Raw genomic sequence first — 22,588 nt, forward strand, 5'->3', positions numbered from 1 at the left:
ATCCTGATTATCTATTTAGACGTGAACGATGAAACACACAATTCTTCGTATGAAATTACTGCACGATTAATGTTCCGTTTACATTTTGATAATTCATACGAAAAAACCTAAAATATAATATTAGATTATATCTACATTCTACACGTAGTGTCACTAACGGGCTATATAGATAATATTATACGAGCTTTGAATACTCACTTAATTAGGTTGAACAATATTAATAAGTGATAAATGATAAGCATATAGATACGTGGATACTGGATATGTCCCATTTATATTATATAAACATGTAATATGTTTAATTTTAAATCTTACGTTAATGTTTGCTATGACGTCTGCATTGTATATTATGTAGTATTAACATAACTAATTGAATAATAACAGTAATTAGGCCTATGTATAAAATTACTGAAATAATCTACAGTGAAATCAACAAGTATTAAATATTTATATAGAAGATCTGAATTCATGTGAGACGTTGATGATGAGTAATTGAGTTATTATAACTAATTGATACCTATATACAATAGTGATTTGTTGAAAACATAGAAAAATTGTATTAATATTTTTTGTTTATTTCTGATTAACATATATGACATTAAAGCTGTTAATTTTTATATGAGACACTATAAAGTATCTACAACAATTTTTCAAGCCATGTATTAAATAATAATATTATAGTTGTGTTAAAAATCAACGTATCCATCTAAAAATAGGTACATAGAATCATTGATGATGTACTTATAATACTTCGTAATATTTCTATATTATATTTCTCACTTTATAAAAAAAAAATATTATATAATGTATTGCCACGTCCAATGTCCAATGTCCGTATAGATCGATAATAATAATAATAATAGAATAAAATAAATAAATAAATACTTTGAAGTTGCATATACATATATGATTATATTATACTATATATAACATGTATTATATAGAGTTTATACAACGTTTACGTATGTTTGGATTATATTATTACAATAAAGACTTACCTCTGCTCATGTCGACCTACACGGGGTGGCGGGACGTCGAATCATACACGAATGCTGGCTCCGAAAGGCTGGCGATGAACTTTGATATCACTCCGAAAGAAAAAAAGACGTCTGTACGATCGGAAGACAAAATACCCACACGGAATGTGTGTATTGTCGCGAATATAGAGGGTGGAGTGGGTTGCACAATCGGAAAAATCGTATAAGAAAAAAGATTATTAAACTAAATCGTTTTATGAGCGGTGTTCAACTTATACCATTTATATAAAATATAATATATCGATAAACATTAAATAAATCGACGAAGTGTGATAAAAAAAAAAAATAATAATAATAATAATAATAACAAAATCGCTGTAAGTAAATAAAATGATGATGGGTCGTTAAAAAAACATACGTCGTTTATTATTCTCGACGATAATAAGAAAATATATGTATCACAGATCAACCTCCGTGACAACTGTACGACGATGACCGACCACGAATGAAGATATCGTCGGATGATGAGCGTTGCGTTCACCAGACCGCGAACCGGATCGACGCGATCGGACTGTTGACTGCCGCGGCGACCGGGCCACGAGATCGACGATGCCGAAGCTGTCCCCGGGGTTCGCGCTGACGGTGGTGCGGTGGGGTGGGATGGGTCGGCGGCGGCGGCGGCGGTGTACTACGATGCGCACGCACGCGCTTCTTTGGGTGCGCCTGGACGTTCGCCGCCGTCGTGCACACACATCGATGCGGCGTGTGCGTGTGTGTGTGCGCGAGTGACTGATGGGCGGAGCCGGTTCCGGAGATTGTAGGCGGGGCCGGCACCCTGCCAGCTGCAATCGGCGATTCCCCACCGCCGCGGTGGCGGTCTTCGTCGTCGTCGAAGCCACCACCGCCGCCGCTCATCAACGGCGCTCATCGTCGCTCATCGTCGACGCGCGCGGTCATCCGTGGCGGTGGCCGCCCTTATCCCTTCGCATGCACCACTCGCCCGTTCCGTTTACGGGGGTGTCTTCGCCGCGCCGACAAGCTGCGATTGAGATTCCCATTTGTTCGGTCTTAATTAATATTGTATTATATTATTATTTATGCTTTGAATTTTGCAATTTGATAAATTAATATATTATATATATAGGTATACCTATATTATAATATGCATACACAGCTATAAATATATATATAAGATCCCGAAGCGTATTCACGATTATTTGAATTATATTTTATTATAATTATAACGAGTATTGTGTACACCAATATACTTCGGCAAACGGTTTTTTGTTGACTTATTGTTCGAGTTTTTAATTACCTCGCTCTTCGTTAATATTATTCCAGGCGCAGGGCATCGATTTTGTCAAACCCGATGAGTCTCTTTATTATTATATATTGTTACCAAATAAATTCAAATAGGTTATATTAAGTTCTTTAAGTTGGTTATTTTCTACAAATGCATATTGATGATTTTAAAAAGTTTCTCCCTTTTCCAATATATTACACAACATTAGAATATTGATACTTATATATTTATATTATTGTACATCATACTCTGCGCAGATTAGTATAAATGCATGTGTAAAAATATAATTATATATGTAATACATTAACACTTATATACATAGCTACATTTACATAGATAATGTAACAAGTGGTTTTACTATACATACACGATAAGTAGTTACCTATATATATATATATATTAGTATATGTAATAGTCACAATATATCTATATAATAGGTATAAGTATACGAAACAACAAAAAATACAATAATACTGTACATATATGTATACGTGAGACTTCAAAACGAATTCGAACGAAATACGTTTAATTATTATTATATATATATATGTCATATGATTCTATAAATACGTTATATAAACTGAACCTATATATATATGTATATATATAATTAAATATGTGCGATTATAGTTTTTCATATATTATGTACGTAATGGACCTATTACTTTTAAGTAGAATATAACCTATAGAGTATATATATACCTACACATATAGGTTTTCTGTATACATAACTGTATCAAACGAGTACATCATCATAATATATTGTTAACATGTGTAAACTGTATATACCTAGTGCAGCTAAAGTGTATATTTTCTAATATATTTATAAAGGTAAGTTTGTATAGAATATTATATAATATATATTAGGAATATTTTCTTATGATGGCCATGAAAACTTTTGTAACTGCTTTTAACAATATTTTGACTGTAGAATTAACCATTACAATAATAAATTGATCATTATAAGTCGCTTATCAAAACTTAAATATTAATTCTTGTTTAATCTTATTGTGTAGTATAGACTATGCATATACATAATTATATAATAAATAGACGCACATTATACCATCATTAGTATATATACCCACAATAAAAAATGATCATCGGTATATTATATACCTACTGCTTATTGGTTATAATTATAATTCAATAGGTGCCTACAAATTACAATAGTCTGATTAAAATGGGTAATTCCAAGTATCTATTATGAAGGTATATTCTTACTTAATAAAGTTATGTATTATGTAGAGTTTTATATAATAATATATACAATAGTTCTTGTCATACACAGTTTATTAAAATAATGTAACTATCGTTTATGCATAACATTTGATATTATTATGTAATACCTATATATACCAAGTGCGTGTGTATGAGAGTACTAGCTATTATATATGTGCTATACATTAATCTATAGATTATAGGTATACCTTCTGACCTTCTTTCTCTTTCTGTCTATATATATCTACTCAATTTTAAAATATTTCTTGACATTACATGCTTATACTCGTATCTCATCCCCTAATGAAAAATAACCTAATTATTAGATATGTATGTAATAAAAATATAACTTTATGTGTCCAACACCGACATATACGAAAATCTATAATAGTCGTAAACAGCTGTAGCAACAAACCGTCCGATCTATATGCGCCAGGGTATAGGTACCTAATATTATATAATATAATATATATATAATCCACCAACTATAAGTGGGCTGTTCCACATAAAAACTCTTATTATATAATATGTATCTAACTATAGGCTGTTTAAGTATACATCACCACAACAATAATAATATACCTACGGGCTATGATACATATATTGATATATATTATATTATTTTTATATATGTAATATGTATAACTGTATAATAATAGTATATATACCTACTATATATTAAAGGAAACAAATTCACGTATTTTTCTTTCCCACGACAACGACGTGTCCGGTCGATAATTGCGGGCCACCGTCACTTACTTGAATAATATATAATATATATATATGATCCACTACAGTATATAGACTTAATATAGGAACCATATACGTAATAATATAAATTATAATCGGTCGTTTATTATTGTGGACCAGCACCGCCGCCAATACGTTGTGTATAACCTATGTGTGTGTGTATTAAAGTAGAACAACGAAAATCCGTTGGGCCGGATGTCGGGGCTACCGGAAGTCATTGGCGCAGTAATAACATATATGCACACAAATCGCGCGGACGGTCCCCCGCGCGACTCCTGGGCGGTGATGACATGAAGGCAATTGTTATCTGGGGACCGCCCGGCGCTTTCATACGTCAATCCGATTCCGTCGTCGTCGTCTCCACGTGTGCGTGTGTATTCGGCAATATACTAATAGCACATGTACACACATATTTCGTACATAGAGACAATCAGCGACAACTTTTTTTATGTAATTTCGCCTCACCTATAGGTATACCAGTTTTGCTTTATATTATCCGTGTATACTGTACAATACTGAATATGCGTGTGAGTGTGCAGTATGTGTGTGATGCCAATTTCTCGCTTTCAGCCCGTTGACGCTTTACGAATCCCCCCCCCCCCTATTTTAAACCCCTTATGCAAGTATACCCAATACTTATACCTACCGGCTACCGCAGTATATTATATAGGCGTCATATATATAGAGCACATAAGCACTATACAATAGGTTAGATTCTACATAATGATAATTGATAATATTAATATTATACATATAATTATACTTATATATTAAACATGAACAAATGCGCCGTACTATACTAATATGACTATATCATCATCGTGATTGTTACATTTTAACCGCGATTGGTATATTTTTCCATTTTTATAAACAGAAGGGTGTATAATATCTTCTACATAAATCTATAAAAATAATTTGATTGCAGTTTGAATTTTCTGACACATTTTTTATTTTATAGGTATTTTTTGATATATATATATATTTTGATAAGTATTTTATTGATATTTTTAATAATTTTCGTCAATCAAAACGAATTTTATAAATTGTTTTTGTTTTTGAATGTTCTACACGTTCTGTACAAAAGATTTTAGGTATACCTCATCATTATACAACGTACTGAATTTACTGAATGTTTTAAGATTTTTAAGTTCGTTAAATTCCGACCCTAATTAATACCTATATTTAAAGTACATAATTCCGCCACAGTTTTCAATATAATATAGTTGTAAAGTGATCGTAAAGTACACGAAAATATAGCTATAAGCTATTCACTATATGTCTATATCTATACGAGTATATATATATATATATATACATACTAACTACACATAGCAACAACTTTGTTGTTTTACTTCATATATATACATAGAACCTATACTTATATTGTATAATATACAGAACACTATAATATATAGCTGTTGCAGTATATATATACTGTATATAAATTTTGTATTAGGTATTTATTAAGTCAACGAGGTGTTGTATCTACATTTACTATGTATATGATATATCAACCATTATATGGGGTGGATATCAACAAGTATATATACGTATAACGCTTAAGCCCCTCTCGTTGTAATAAGCATCGTTTTAAAGCGCGAGTCACGCAAATCCGTGCAGTGTTATGCGCTTAACACGAGTATTTAAACGTCGCGTATCACTTATTAAACATGTATAATGAGATTTATCGCTAATATGGCGATGAGTACCTGTATATACAAACGTAATATATATATAGGTATAATTATATTAAATTATACAAAAGTGTGTACCTACAACTAATCCGCGATTTTCGTGTCGTCGTTTTACAGCATATATACCTATATAGTATAGCACAGTTATATATTTACAGTGGCAAAAAGCTGTTTAACGATTTTAATCGGTTTACATATATATAGTGCAAGTATACGTAAAAAGTGTATCTACCTGTCAAGAAGACAGGTAGGGGGAAACGAATTGTCAAGTAAATTTAATTTAAAAAAAAAACAATTCACAGAGTTATATAGCTAGTTTTCAAATGAAACATATAGATACATAAAGTATAGATATATAGTCGCAGCAGTGCTTGACTGTACGACGCAAGGCAGAAAGTATAGAATTTATTCGAACGGTTCTGTTCAGAATCTGAAGATTCGTGGAGACGACGGTATAGGTAAGTACAGCGTCTGCGGCGGGCGTCGTGTGGTAAATCGCTAACCGATCGATATTCGCGACCTTTTCGCCACGCCCTGGATAGGTAGGTATAACCTTTAGCAGTTATTCGTAGTATATGTGTATAATGTATATATGTATAGGTACGTTTGGCGTTGCATCGCGGCTTTTAAGTTTTATCCGTATATATAGGTAGTTTTATAAGTCATATTTAATTTTTCATCCCTCATCTGCGTTCGTTCCCCGCGACGAACGACGACGACGAATTATATAACTTCATGTTTTTGTCACTATATATACTATGTTATTATATTATATTATTCTTGTTGCATATATTGTTATAATTTTTTTCTGCTCGTCCCCGTCGCAAAGTCGCCAAGTCGTAAGACTAGCGCTAAATGTACACACAAATATACTATGCATATATCTCGCATCATACGTTGTATATAACGGACACAACGTACGTATTATATTATATTGCTGCCGCAATGCGGTGATATAACAATTGCGCTAATCAAAAAGCCATTCACGGAGACGGGCGACGGACGGACAACGAGGATCACTATCCGCGTGTGACATAACTACCTATATAAGTCTGTGTACATAATATGCACAAGGTAACACGATACCTGACACGACACTGTACGTCATACACAAACATCACGACGTCGTCAGTCGCCGTTGTCGTCGTATAGATATAGAAGGTAAGCTATCCCCATACATCGCATTATGTACCTTTATAATATACTATACATATAGGTACACAAAATAATAATAATAATATATACACATATAAGTCGCGTCTGCACTGCATGTATAATAATAATATGTTCGTTGATGATCACACATGACGAGAGGGTTATACCATCACTTATATATATACCTGTAGCTATATAGAATATGCATTATATATACATCATATATAAAGTCTTATATGTACACTCGACCCGCGTATGTATATATAGCATATGTACACATATATAAAAGAAGCGTGTGTTTTTCTCATGAAGTCACGACGACTTCGTGGGTCCGCAACGGGGGTTACTGGTCTGCGTATATATATATATATATATGTGTGTGTATGTATATTTTGTGTGGCGTGTACAACACTGCACCCGTCGCACATTTAACGTCAACACAGATAAGTACCGCCGGCCCGCGGTTTATTATGCTTGTGAAACAGATCGGAAGCGCTCGTATGTTTTATGTCATTGTGCGGAACGCAGCGGAGATCTCTCCAATAACAATAATAATTACTATTGAATTGCACAAGCTGCAAAAAAAAAAAATAATAATAATAATAAAAACCGCCGAATAATAGCTGAGCGCGACGACTATACCTCGCGAGTCCTCCCCCCACCTCTTCAACCCTTCTCCGGCGACGATGAAGTCCCCACCCGCAGAGATGATCGACGTCGGACGACATAACGGATTTTTAATGGATTGTTTTGAGATGCTGGTTCGCTGACTTTGGCGGATATGATTATGTTACACCATGCATATAGTAGGTATTATAGGTACCATTTTTCAAATAAGTTACTTATATTAACTCGAAATTTGATATACAAACATTATTTAAAATAATACCGAAGCATTAATATCTTAATATATACCTATAAGGTATAAAACGTGTAATATATTATTATTATATTCATAATCGATATCGATGAATATACATGTATATAATATATATATATATATATATCATGTTATACATATTGTGATGCGAAGAAGTGGGAAGTAGGTACATACAATATTATAGCAGCATCGATAGTTTTTTCAGGGACGCGGTGGACACGTGCCATTGTGCGGGAAAAGTTTCTATTTTTCTCCTCTCGATGAAAAAACATATATATATAACGGCTGGCAACGGCGGTTCTGTGAGCGCCACAAGGGACGTGGTATTTTTTTTCACTCTGCTTTTTCTTTTTCTTCTTTTTATTTATTTTTTTTTCAATCCGCTCGGAATTGACTTTCGCGATTGAAAAATTTCCTGGTACTTTTATATACACACGGTGCCTGTATATATGCATACACCGCCGACCGATAAGGTCAGCGCGGCCGCTTTTGTAAAGAAGCACGGGCAATAAATGACCCCTCGTCTCGTACAGAAGCTGCAACTAGCATATATGTATGTTTTAGATACATGCGGATTTAAAGGATCTTATCTCGGAAAAGGGACGATGATTTTAAAGTCCGGCGCGTGAACCCGTGTGATTCACTGTTTACTGTATTTTTTTTCGAAGCGGAGTTCACACCCCTTTTTTCATTTTCAATTGGGTCACGCAGACAATCAATTTCACTAAAGTGTTTTGAATTACGAGTCCCTCGACGAATAAAATCGAGAAATCCATTTGAAACAGGCTATATATTCGAAAATAAATATAAACTATATAAGGTGCGCTATATCAAGTAAACACGGATTTTAATAAAATAATATGTTTTATAAATACTAGCCATATATTAGGTACGAGTAGATTATTGAAGTCGCATTTTTGTAGACTTTAGCTAGGTATATGTAATAAGTAACGACCATCATAATCATCTACTCTAATAACTTAGATTATATTGTTTTTCATGACTTTCACAACTACTAACAAATATAAACTAAATAGGTTTCTTTATACACAGTTCTTTTCTTTATTAGACCAAATTTAAAATGCCAGTTTTCTTCTCTTTACATCTCAATAACTTTTCGTATACTACTAAATTTTCCTTTATAATAATATCAATACTTAATAGTTAATTAAAGTTTTTTTTCATTTCATCTGCGATATAGGTTCCAAAATTTAAAAATGTATTATTTATATCTCTTGTAGGTATATACCAAAAATTTAGAATATATATTTTTCATTATTATTTTTCATATTTACATTAATAATTCTACATCCGTATACACGAATTTATTATTCAACGAAATAATGTATAACGATCGAACACAATATAAATTGTCGTATGTATGGTATACATTCCGAACTAACGAAAACAAAAAAAATGAACAACGACATATGCCAGGTATAGGCTACGTATATATTAAGTTCACAAAATAAAAAAAATAAATCGCTGAAAAAATGTTAACACGCATAACGAACGTATAACATATATATAATATATTTGTATAGGTACCTACCGTTTGTATATATAACGACAAAGTCGCGGGGACAACCGAAAAGATATCGAGGGTCTAACTATATAGATATAACTAGATATGACTGCGGCGCCGAGTAAAGAAGTTTATTATATTATGCTCGCGATCGTATAATATAACGAGAATGGGTTTTGCTTTCGTTCGTTATATCAACTACACGTATATATCTATATATGAGTATATAACATACCTACATTGATAACACGATACATATATGCTCGAATATTCAACGACCCTGAACCCCGGGGCGAAAATATAGTTTATGGTACTCACACACTCGCCCAGATAAGTTATATATTTTTTTTTTCACCCGCGCCTCCGCAAATAACTGGGTCAACAACTCATCAAATCTTCGTCTATTATGTATAATGTAAATGGGCCTGCGTATATACACATACCGACTAAGCTTATAGGTATCTATATAATACCCAATGCCTATATATATATAGGTAAATATCAATCACTTATATATGTATGTACATGCATATATAGCTTGACGTGTATTACGTATATGTATATATAATACAAAACGTAGGTGCATATTATATAGACACGCGTGGCTCGCGAAGAAATACGATCTTCCGAGCGGTCCGCCCATGCGCGCGCTTGGCACGCTTCTCGACGAGGGTCTCTCGCATCAGCCTCCGCGGAGTTTGGCCTCAATAGAGATAGGCGGAAGAGCCGAACAATGCGCGGGTTGTGCAACGGTATACGCCGACTTCCGATGACCGTTATAATGCACATTCGTATATTATATTATTATGTACCTATGTATAAATAAATACGAAAACGGGATCCCGTCGGTGGGCGGGAGGGAGGACGGTGGCGCGAGCGCGCGCGCCCGTAAACAATACGCGCTCTCAAACAATGTGAAAGCGTCGCGGAGGAACGAGCTGCTGCCGAAGAAAACGAGAACGTAATATTATATTATACCGTACACGTACATCTTAAGACTAGTTTTCACATCCCATTTCCGGTGAAACGACGACGGCAGCTGCCGCGGCCGTGGCGGACGACGACAACAACGGGGCTAAAGGAAAAAAAAACTGTCCGTAAAAAACTTGCGTATATAACATACTTATATCGTATATATTATATGTAGGTACTAAGAAAACGCCCATCGTTGTCGACGTCGATGAGCTGTCGAGACGAACGCGGGCACGCGCCCCGCAATCAAGTCCTATATATATATATATATATACATGTATAATATAATATATTATTACGTGTGTGTATAGACGTCGCTATGTATACATATATTCTGTACACATCTTAACCGCTTGTACATATTGTATTGTATACTATAATCTATAGACCAAAACGGTCGATCCGCAGCTCTCGCCCTTCCAAAACGCACAACTCGTCATAGGTATATACCTGTATAATACCTATATAGATTATATTTATGGAGCAGTATACATAATGTACATAATACTATATACTGCACGTGTTTATCACTATATAATAGGTATGTTATTATATAATATTATATTAATATGCAAATTCACCGCCGGCTGCGTCTGTTTGGCGTGAGGATGCTCCGCGAATCGTCGACTTCCGGAATCCGAGCCGCGCGGCGGTGGCATTCGCATTGTTATCGTTTTATATATACTTTTTACTATAATATTTGTGTATATTGTGTTGTAATTTCTCGCGGGACAAAAATACATTAATTTTGAGCAATACTCGACAGTGGTGTTTTGCAAACGTAAAACACATGTACGGCGTATACCTACTAGTTACACCCTTAAAGTATATCAACGCATGTCGCATAAATAAATGTTGCATTTATGGGTACATATCTTACAATGTAATAATAGCGTTACATATGCTGGTTAAACGAGTCTAGACCATACCAAAAATTACAAATCGATGACACTTTTGATTTTATGGTTAAATCCTTAAACGTTCCTGAAAGTTTACTTATTCCATCTAAAAATAAATGCGTAATGTAAGTGTTTTTTATTTAGTAGGCACCTAATTAAAAACTATAAAAATAAATTTTTAATTTATATCAAATTCTGTTATGGGTGTTACACAATATTACCTCATACAGGTAGTGTAATGTACCATATATGTCCATTATTTAATTCTACACGTCATAAGCCGTATATAGGTACATTTTACATTAATAGTTGTTTTTAACAACTGTTTGTTTGCATAATGATTATAATGCTTCATGAAAAGTTTTATTTTATATTTAATAACGCGTTTATTATAGTTTAATGATTGTTTTTTTTTTTTATTTCTAATGATAAATAAATAATAAACGATAATAAACTTCCCTTGTTAATATTTTAGGTTTTTTTTGTATAACTGATTGAATACATATGATATCGTCTTGAACGAGCAATTTATAATAAAATATTATAGTATATTTAATTATGAATCGTTAACTAAAAACTTTTTCATTATTATTAATCATGAAGGATTTAATATGTTAAATACATATAGGTAATTCAATACAATTCAATAAGTTCATGAATCCTTCGACTTTCTTCTACTATTATTAACGCACTTCACCTTTAGTCTATACACTTATTTTTATAATAAATTAACTATGATACTACAATTGACGCACGTTTACGCGAGACATCGTCCAAGTAACTTCTTCACTCGATGACTCCCCTTAGTCAAGGTCCAAAAAAGTTTGCATGTGATATTGTAATATAGTAAATTACGGTAAATTCTTTCCCATTTTTTTTTTTTTTTTTTGTAAGTTCTACGATAGTCCATATAAAATATAAAATATTTAGTGATTATATAGGTATAGTTGCTATAAGTGCTATTTTTGTGTTGCTTCGTAAGACGTTATCCAATTCCCACGGATAAATTAATAATGATTTAAAATATTTTCTATAATATTATTACCTTACATTAATAATTTTACAAGTAGGAATACAACAATTGGTTTGTATAATAAGACTATATAATTGGTTATATTCATTATGTAATTGCTATTTATAGTAAAAATTACTATAATTATCAGTATAATGTATAAATATCTGAATATCTGAATATACCTTCATCAACCACTCATACTTATTTATGTATTCAATAAGAATTTCCGTTTTGATTGTAAACTTTTGAAAGTACTTTATATATTGTATACAAATTTATACTAATAAGTAAAAATATTTTGTAAACATTATTACGTTTTATAACTACAAATAACTATTCTAACAATGGTAACTATTTTATTAACCAAACCTAACCTTTTTAATTGTATATTTGTTATCATCGATAGCGTAATAAATTATGTTAAACTTGTAGATTTATGTTTATATTAAAAATTGTACATTTATTTTATAAAAACTGTGTAATACTTGTCGTAAATGTTTACTCGATCATAGTTTTTGGTTTGTTTAACATATAAACATTTAAAACATTTAACTTCAACAATTAGAAGTATAACTGTGAGATTTTTCTTCCCCCTATAGTATCCTGCGTTGTTATATATTTTTGGGAATAATCGAATTTCACTTATTATTGTGTTATTACACCAGGTGATTTGAAAGGGAAAACGTCAAAATGCTCTCATCTGTTCATATGTAAGCGTACACATGAATAGCATTTGGATTTGAACACAGAAGATATTTTGAAACGATAGATCTTTGACTTGAATAGGTGAACGCACCTATACTACCATACCACTTATACCATGAATGCAATATTCATAGTATAACAAATAACAATTGAAAGCAAAATGTGATTTCAAGATTTTACTCGGGTTTTAATGTTTATTAGTTGTATACATTAATTTATTATTTGTCTTAACTATTTATTATAGTTAGCTATAAGCTAGGTATGTGTGTAAAATTAAACATTAACAAACTAAATTAAAACATAATTTAGTTTCTCATAATTAATAAACAGATATTTTGTACATCAGTCATATTTTTGAGGATTGTGAATATTGATTGCATATAGTGCATAGTGCATACGTATACAATATACATTATACATAATATTATTTTTTATTGTTATTATATAAATTTGAAACGTTCATGGTGGACAGCCGGAAAGGCTTCTGATAGAATGTTTGATATTTCAGCTGTACATAATATTATATTATAGTAGAAGAGAGAAAGAATAATTACCAAAAGTCTAGAATCATATAACTTTGACAATTTAAGAAAGTACATATTTTGTATATAATTTAGGCGAGATTAAAAATAACTACAAGTAAAATGATAAGATTTTGAACGGAAAGCAGTTATTTTTAAACCATTTTAAGGTTAGTGGAAATTTGATTATAAATGTTTAGCAATATTCTGAAACACTATTCCGATGAATTGCATTGCAGCAATGCAGCTTAGGTTTACATAATGTCATAATCAAAATAATGGGCATACGCTGAAATCTGAAATAAACTACAAGGAATTGATTATAATTTATAAACAATATTAATTAATATACGGAGTGTAATATCTACGTATACCTATTTGCAGTAAATGGAATTCGATTAATAGCTATTAGTATTATAGTAGTGAGTTTTAAAGGGTTAATACCTGACGAATCACAAAGTCACGACTGACGCATTATTGTTTTTACAATATTGAACTTATTTTTGAAAGAGGAGACGGTCACTTGGTAAATTGTATGAATATTATGTAGTTGTCATTAAGTTAGGATTTCGTCGATTTCGATAAGGTGCATCCACTAACAGATATTATTTCAAGATATTGATATTAATTATAAAATATATCTGTTAACACATTTGGTCAGGGTTATATACTATTTTGATAGAAGCCTACCTCCACCCCAGGAAATGGCGTATCATCGAAAATTACATAATGAATAGTATTTATAGTACCTATAATATTATACTATTATAACTATTGATCATAATTTATGCCCGTGGAAGTGCCATACTCTATAAAATACTAATTTTATGAGATTCATTAAAAACAATATTTTTATATAATATATTTTTTATTTAAAAAAAAATGTTTATCGTTCATACATTTTTAGTTTTTTATTCTAAAGTTGAATATTTTGTTGAGTTCTTTAACATATTATTGTCTATTAAAAATCAAATTGTAGACGAGTAGTATATTATGAGTTTGTGTTAGGTAAATTTAATATCTAAAGTATTTGAAGATTTGATAAGCGGAGTTGAGTAGTACAATCAGTTAAACGGTATACACACTAACCTTTAAAATTAATATTGACACACTATACTCCGTTCATCTAATCTCAAAATACTTATGAATTATAACTCTTAAGCTATAGGTATACTTTTGCAAAATTTTAATTTATAGATCGAAATACTTTGAATAGTATTCTGCTTCCTAAATGAAATACAAAATTGCATGATAAAAACTTGAAATATTACAGTAAAAAATTGAATTCTTTCCCAGATATTATGTTTTGTGAAGACTTTCGACTATGTTAAAGATTATAGCTGGTAATTTTAAAGTTTAATTTTTTTCTGAAATTGTGAGCGTCTTACGTTAGAATGTATCACTCCGTATATATATAAAAATTTAAAAGTTGCAACGGCGGTCCATGTGGTCTATAAAGGCACGGACACTATATTATACATACACGATATTGTATAGAGCTTATATTGAATTTGCGCCTTCAAAATTTCCTCGACGGCGTTGGCTTGACAGGGGTTTTTAAAGGTAGGCAAATACCTACGGCAACACATTCACCCACGCGCTTTCGGTCTTTAACATTGTACACCACGTGGTGCTGACTAGCCGTGGGTTAACCTCTACATATTACCCAATACCTAAAACGTGTGACAATAAAGGTCACCTCCTCATGAGTGTAGAGATTTGTCACACCGCTCTCCTATGCGCGTATATAGCTGTATTACACAGCTGCAGCAGTATAAATATATATATACTAAAATAAAACGTGCACATCGATTATATATATATATATAAATATACCGAGCGGGCGGTGCACCACGGCGTCCTCGGTCGAAACGTGTGCTAGCGGAAAATCTGTCATTTGCAAGCTCTCGCGGGTGGCAAAACTTTGGCCACGGAAATTAGAAAGTCAGACGTCAAGCTGCGCGCGCCAAAGCGTCTCGTCAGCCTTTTGCTGCACTGTTGCTGCAGCACAATTCCTCCTCACCGACACGTTCGCATCACACCTCCGTCGTGGTGTTAGACTCTCCTCCCCCCCTCAAAAACCGCTCGTCACCCGATTCGTCTTTTTGAACTTACACATAACATACTCATATAAATATATGTATAACACCATCGTGACGACAGAACTGTAGCGAGCACATTCACACACACACACTCACACCACCGCACACACCACACACCCACACAACGTCATCGTCGTTTCCCGACAAATTAATAATCATAATATAAATATATATATATATATATATTATATATATATAATACTTATACGCGTTGTATTATACATTTTACTACTACTCACTCGCCTCCCGAACATCCACCTCCACCCCATTCGTTCGAAGTGTTTTTCCGCCGTCTATATTACCCTGCAACCCCTGCACACCGACCGAGCTGCGCCTTCCACGAAAACATCCTGAACAGCGTCTCGTCCGCAATGATTATACGTTATTATAATGTTTTACACGTTCTTTGCGTGTATGCGACGCGTCTATTATATTATACGTCACCATAACCCCACATACGCACACGCGTATATGTTATAAGCATTCACATTTACCATCGATCGGGATTATCATAATATATATTATATAATAATATAATATAAAACAAATCATTTTCAGTTTTCCCGGCAGACCCAAACAAATTTCATCCGAAGGTTCGCGAATTGTGTATAACGTCTATAACTATCAACACCACCCAACGATGACTCGCAATTTATAATAAAGTGTAGGTAATAATAAATTATTAATAACTAATAGAATACAAATATAAGTTAAAGATAGTTTCTGTGATATGTCCATAGTCCATATGCAGACAAGGACGCCCATATGTGGGGGGGGGGGGGGTGCAAAGGAGGGGCATGACGTCTTCCCCCTGGAAAATGTCGAAAATCTTGAAAAATTGTTAACTCTGATCAGAATCTATTTATTTAAATAGAATTAAAAAAATTAATTTAATATATTATATGAAAATCTGTAATTTGTTTATGAAAAATCGATTTATTTAGTTAGAAAATGAATAATATGTAGAACAAGTAATAAATATATTTGGTGTTAAAAAATAAAAATTACAATTTTTATTTGTAAATTAATATTTTAACAAGTATAATTGATGTTTTAAATGTCCAATTTATATTATTATATTATTATCAAATAAAAATTTCAATAAATTAATTGTACCTATGGTTAATTTGATAAAAAATTATTATTTTCTAATCTTCCAGTTTGATATATATAATGTAAAATTGTAAACCCCTTCCTACCTCGTGGTAATTTATTTTTATAAATAGATTGAAAAATTAAAATGTTGTCTCCACCTTGAGAATTTTACTATGAGCGCCCTTGTATGCTGCAGATCACCTATAACACCCATGTACATCCTATTTGGCCCACCTATAGCCAATAGCTCCTGCCTTGGGCTACTCCAATCTAAACTATATGTGTAAGACTCATAAAGTTCAATAGATAATTCGTCTTGACAAATCTTTACACCTTTATTAGCACGATATACTAAAATTGAGTTTTTAGTTTTTGAGTAACGGAACATCAAATATTTTAATACTTTCTATAATATTCTATTTTGATTTTGGGCAATCCAAATGATATTACCGTTTAACTTCCAAAGACTTGCTTATTTTTTTTTTATGAAGTAGACCTAATATTTAAATATATGAACTAGAAATGTTATTTTCCGTGAAAAGTATTTCACGATGGCCCAAAAATAATTTTACTGATTATTGAAAAGTCGAATTTAATGGCTGCTTTTACGAGTGTTAATAACTCGTTCATGAATAAATGACATGTTTACCCCTTGTGTCATGCTTAAAAGAGAAAAACGATAACTCACTCGAGACCTTATTCAAGGGGTTTGTATAAGGAAGCCGAACGTGTAATTAAGCGTAAATATGAACTCGTTTTCATCCATTAAAATACCTAATGCTAACGCATATAATAATATAATATGGTATTTATTTAATAAAAAATAATTAAATAACTAGATTATTATTAATTATATGAAAATTAAATATAAAAATAATAATGGTCACAACGCTCACAACAAACATTGCAATTGAGTAGACTTGTCAATTATGCGTTTACCTATAAATACATTCATCGTATTTATGTGTCTAATATTAGTTCTTACTTTCTATCAATATCGTAGAAATAATTGAAGCCAAAGAATATTGTACTCACGTTTATTAATAACAAATTAAGTGTATTTATAGAGCACGTTTGGTGATTAATACCGACAACAAAATTCAGTAGTAGTATTATAGTCTAATTTAATAACAAGGTATTACATGTCGCATACACCTACGCATATATCATATCAATGAGATATAATTCGAATTCAAATAATCACGATTCGGTGAACATATTATATAATTATAGTTTTGAGATACATCCAATCCACCTAACAGCATTAGTGCACTCATTTTAATGGTATATATTTTTTCTTTTTTAACCAGAGGAAACGAACCTCCGCCAATTATAAATGTAACTGGTGTAAAATTATAATATGATTTTTTTTTTTTACTTATATTTGATTTGATTTGATTTATATTTTTGTTATTTGTAATGCCTATTTAGTGAACTAATTTTTTTTTAACTCATCAGTTACGTATTTTTCTGTTTAAGCGATTAAATAAAGTTTAAATCGAGTATTTTTGTGAAGATGTATTTTTTAAAATATAATTAGCTATTTAACGATTTTTAAACTAACGAATAACTACTTACAAAATAATAAAACAAACACTCAAGAACCCTATTTTATAGCCTTTTAAAACTTTTTTAAATTATTTTTTTAACCTAATTGCTTTATTTTTCATAGTTTTTAGTGGCTCAAAGTTCGTATTGGCCTACTATAATTATTATCAATGTTCCATACAATATGAGAGTCATGGACGGTTTATCGGATATTTCGAATAAAAAATATTACTTAAATTGGAAACTATAAGTTGTGCAGTGTTTATAGTATTCTAGTATTTTTTTCATTCTTTTTGTTTGCAAAAAAAAAAATAAATTATCGCGGTTGCGATCTTCTATCGATCTCGAATTGAAATCTCTCTGTATATCCACATACGACATGCCACTGGTACAGTTATTTTTCAATGATATTATCGATGGACCGGTGGCAGAGGTCTTAATACAGATACATCTGTTCCCTCAGCACCCCATGAAATGACAGCGTTGAACCCTTTTTTTTTTCTAATAAAAGCGGTTTTTTTCCCCAAAACCCGTACGGTTCCCAAGAAATCGACGACTACCCACATTTGGCGTGTGTAGTTTAATTGAATTTTGAAAGCTACCTGCGAGAAAGAGTTACGCGTTGAATAAACCCCTTTCGACAACATCTATTACCTACACAGTATATAAATCTTCGGGGCACTTGACTTCCGCGACCTTTAAATTAAGGAATCATTTGTGGAACCAATTTGTGGTATTCATATTATATATCTCGGGTATATATAATACATCGCGGAGAAAGAGAGGAAATTAAGAGATTATAAAACTCATCAATAATATTGGCAAGGGGCTAAACGCGCATCGGGGCAGTACAGTGTTATATTATGTACACATCGTCATAAAATGGAAAAAAAAAGAAGAAAAGAACGTATAATAACGCGCTCGTCGGATGAGTGGTCTGAACCCCCTGGGCCGGTGTGTTGTGGACACAGAGTTTTGAGGGAAAACCGCACGAACTACAACAACAATAACACGTTTTCGAGTCGGTACACGCCCCGAAGGATTTGAATTATTATATTAACTCCGTAGTGCTGCGTATACATAACGTTATAACAACCGTAGAAAATATATTATAAATCGGCGGCCGCGAAGTGGAAAACGTGAGTGTCGTTATTTGCGTTGGCTAATAAGTAGGCGAATAGCCGACAAAGTGTGCGGCACGAGTGGCATGACGGATTCATTAATCGGTCATTTGAGTGAGCTGCAGGGTCTGTGGCGAGGGATTAACAAAACATACTCTGAACAATATATTGTAATCAAAATTATTATGATCACCTAAATATTATTATAACATTTTCTTTTTGCTCAACATCAAAAAAAAAATAATAATAATAATAATCGTTATAGGTAGTATGTGTTAAACTATCATGCTATTTTTTACGCTATTGTCATTAAAAAATGGTAAATTAATTATCAATTATCAACTTTGGAATACTTTCATTTATATCTATTACACCATTTAACCATGTATTTGCCATATAAATGGTATATTTAGCAACTGTATATTTTTAATACACTACAGACAGCGATATTTGGTAATATAGGTATACACAATATATCATAATTCATAGTCCAACGGTGCACAATAGGTATATACCTAATACCTATATATGCAATTATACTTAATATATTATTATTATTCAATCGAGGTTTCGAAAATTCGTGCAGAAATCGTAACTCGATTACTCAACTACTGAGTCGAGCATTTTCGAGACACATCATGTCGAGTACTTCTGTGAGGTGTGTATATATTATGCACAGGCATTTGTACAGAGTACAATAAAACCGGATGACTTCGGCAATATATGACCCTGCAGGGATACCGAGACGGCGACGGACGTCTCTTTATGATCGAATGGCCGTGTAATCGCAACTGCTGTTTTGTTTTATTCGCATTCGCAATAATACTTATTATTATTGCTATTATTGTAAAACTCGCCTGCTGCACCCCTCTCGTCATTCCCGGCGTTAAAAATAACCAAGCGTGTTTTGCTGTTGGCCACTTTCATCGATTTCGCTCCGTTCTTTTTTATTGGCCAATAATCAGTTTTCCGTCCAATCTGTTTATTCTTAGAGTGTATTATTATTATAGAGCGTAATGTACACGCATATAAGCGGACGCATAAACATTTTGCGGCATTTGGAAAATAAAATTTATCGCCCTCGAAATACGGTCGACAAAATAAATACGAGAAACAAAAAAAAAGGAAGAAAGAACAAAAAAAAATAACGACATAACATATATACCTAGCCCATATATATATATATATATATATATATATATATGTGTGTGTGTGTTTGTCGTTTGTGTGTGTGTGTGTGTGGATCGGGGATCCGAAGCTCGTATGTCATCGCACATAATGTCACGGCGTATTATGTAATGGGAACGAACTGTAATAAATTTTGTCGTCGCATGTTTTCTCTTTAACGCGAAAACGAACCGAAATCGTAAAACGGATAATAGTAATATTATTTAATATTGTAAATAATAATAATAATAATACTAATATACTTAACAGTAAAATACCTATGTGTATAAGATTCGTACGGAGTTTGCGGAAATATAATAATACACATAATATTGATATGAATGGCCCCGTAGATATGTGTAGGTATATGTAATAACGTGTATATATTATGTATATGCGCGTGCTGAAGTTTATGTAATATGCGAATGTGTTGTGGTTTTCTTTTTCGCGCACGCGGCAAGGCTTAAGGTGTCTGCGAAATATTATTAATAGCAATAATGTCGTTGCTCTGCGCGAATGTCATTCCATGAGGGGGGGAAAAACTATATACGCGAGTGTGGTCGTAATTTGAAAAACTGCGGGAGCGGTAACCGCTGTACATGTATTATAATATATATATATATATATATTATACAAAAAAAAATACATCGTAACGGTTCAAAGGCTTTAAAAAGCTTTTAAGGAGATATATTAAAAAGAAAAAAAACCCGGAGTCAACAGAGAGAGACCTAACTCCGCCCGCAAAATGTTGTGTCTGCGCGTTGCTCTTTACGCCCGGAAATCTCGGAATGATAATGTCGCAAAGCTCGGATAAAATATCTCCCCAACCTGCACCTCGCTCGTACCGCCCATCCGATTCCCGTGGTTGGCGCATTTGCTCTCTAGAATACAAAGCGTGTGTTAAAGGAAAAATCGATATTCTTAGAATATATAAATTTATACATAGAAAGAAATATATAGAAGTTAAGTGAAATGTATACCTCATCGCAATAGTGAATAAATTCCACTCAATAATCAAGAAACAATAATAATAATAATAATAATAATAATAATAATGTTCTGATATGTAAGTATATATAGGTAAACGAGAAGTACTTATACAACCGCACATATATGACTAAATTATAAGTATAATGGTCTTAAAGTTGACGTATGATAAGTTTTAAAAGTTAAATGTTTTCAGTTAATTTTAGAATACGATCAAAGTTATTAGTTGATGATATACATCAAAGTTACATCTAACCCTTAAGATGCCTACCTATTTGTCATATATATGTTATTAATAACATCTTGGGAGTAAGGGATACTTTAAATTGTAATTAAATCGGAAAGGTCAACAATATTTAAAATATTTATATGTATATACATATTTATTTTTTAAATTAAATTTTTGATTCTACAACCTAAATTTTAAGTAATGTAAACTCATAATAATTAAACAAGAATAAATATTAACATTTTTTATATTATTATATGATGCATATTTTATAGTTGAATAAATAGGAATGGTAAAGTAAACAGCTGTTTCTAATGGATTAATAAATAATAAGTAATAACTTAAATGATGCTATATGCATAATAATCTAAATTGGCTATAATATTATTTGTTGATTATAAATGACTGCATACTTAAGAACTAAGAGAAATATAGTTAAACTTAATAGTCTTTATAGTCTTGAGTATTAAATATAAGTCATAAATCATACATTTTAATATTTAATCATAATATAAATTAAAACAAAACAATAGTAATAGGTATGTATATATTAATATATATATATATCCTATATGGCTATACGGCTATACTTATAATTTTTACTATTGTTTAATTATTTAAAAATAATATTATCATCAAACGCCTATATAATGCATTATACACGCTCATATAATGATTTTAAATTGTTATAAAAAAAATTCGTATTTCAACATTTGTCCCAT

The 22,588-nt window shown here is 32.0% G+C and overlaps 1 protein-coding gene across 2 annotated transcripts in view; it reads right to left on the bottom strand.

Annotated features, from left to right (window-relative positions):
* LOC107169860 (transcription factor hamlet-like) overlaps positions 1 to 22,588 on the bottom strand; it is a 119,099-nt gene that overhangs the window by 32,602 nt on the left and 63,909 nt on the right. The window contains exon 1 of one of the 2 annotated variants that reach the window (XM_015519785.2): positions 999 to 1,567. The exons of the other annotated variant lie outside the window; for it this stretch is intronic. Coding sequence (XP_015375271.1) covers positions 999 to 1,008 — 10 coding nt within the window. The 5' untranslated portion in view covers positions 1,009 to 1,567. Of the gene's footprint in view, positions 1 to 998; positions 1,568 to 22,588 lie in introns of those variants that run through there. 2 annotated transcript variants of the gene reach the window in all.

This window comes from Diuraphis noxia, unplaced genomic scaffold (assembly GCF_037042655.1).
Source record: "Diuraphis noxia isolate RWA-SAM2 unplaced genomic scaffold, SU_Dnox_SAM2 contig0003, whole genome shotgun sequence".
Lineage (NCBI taxonomy): Eukaryota > Metazoa > Arthropoda > Insecta > Hemiptera > Aphididae > Diuraphis > Diuraphis noxia.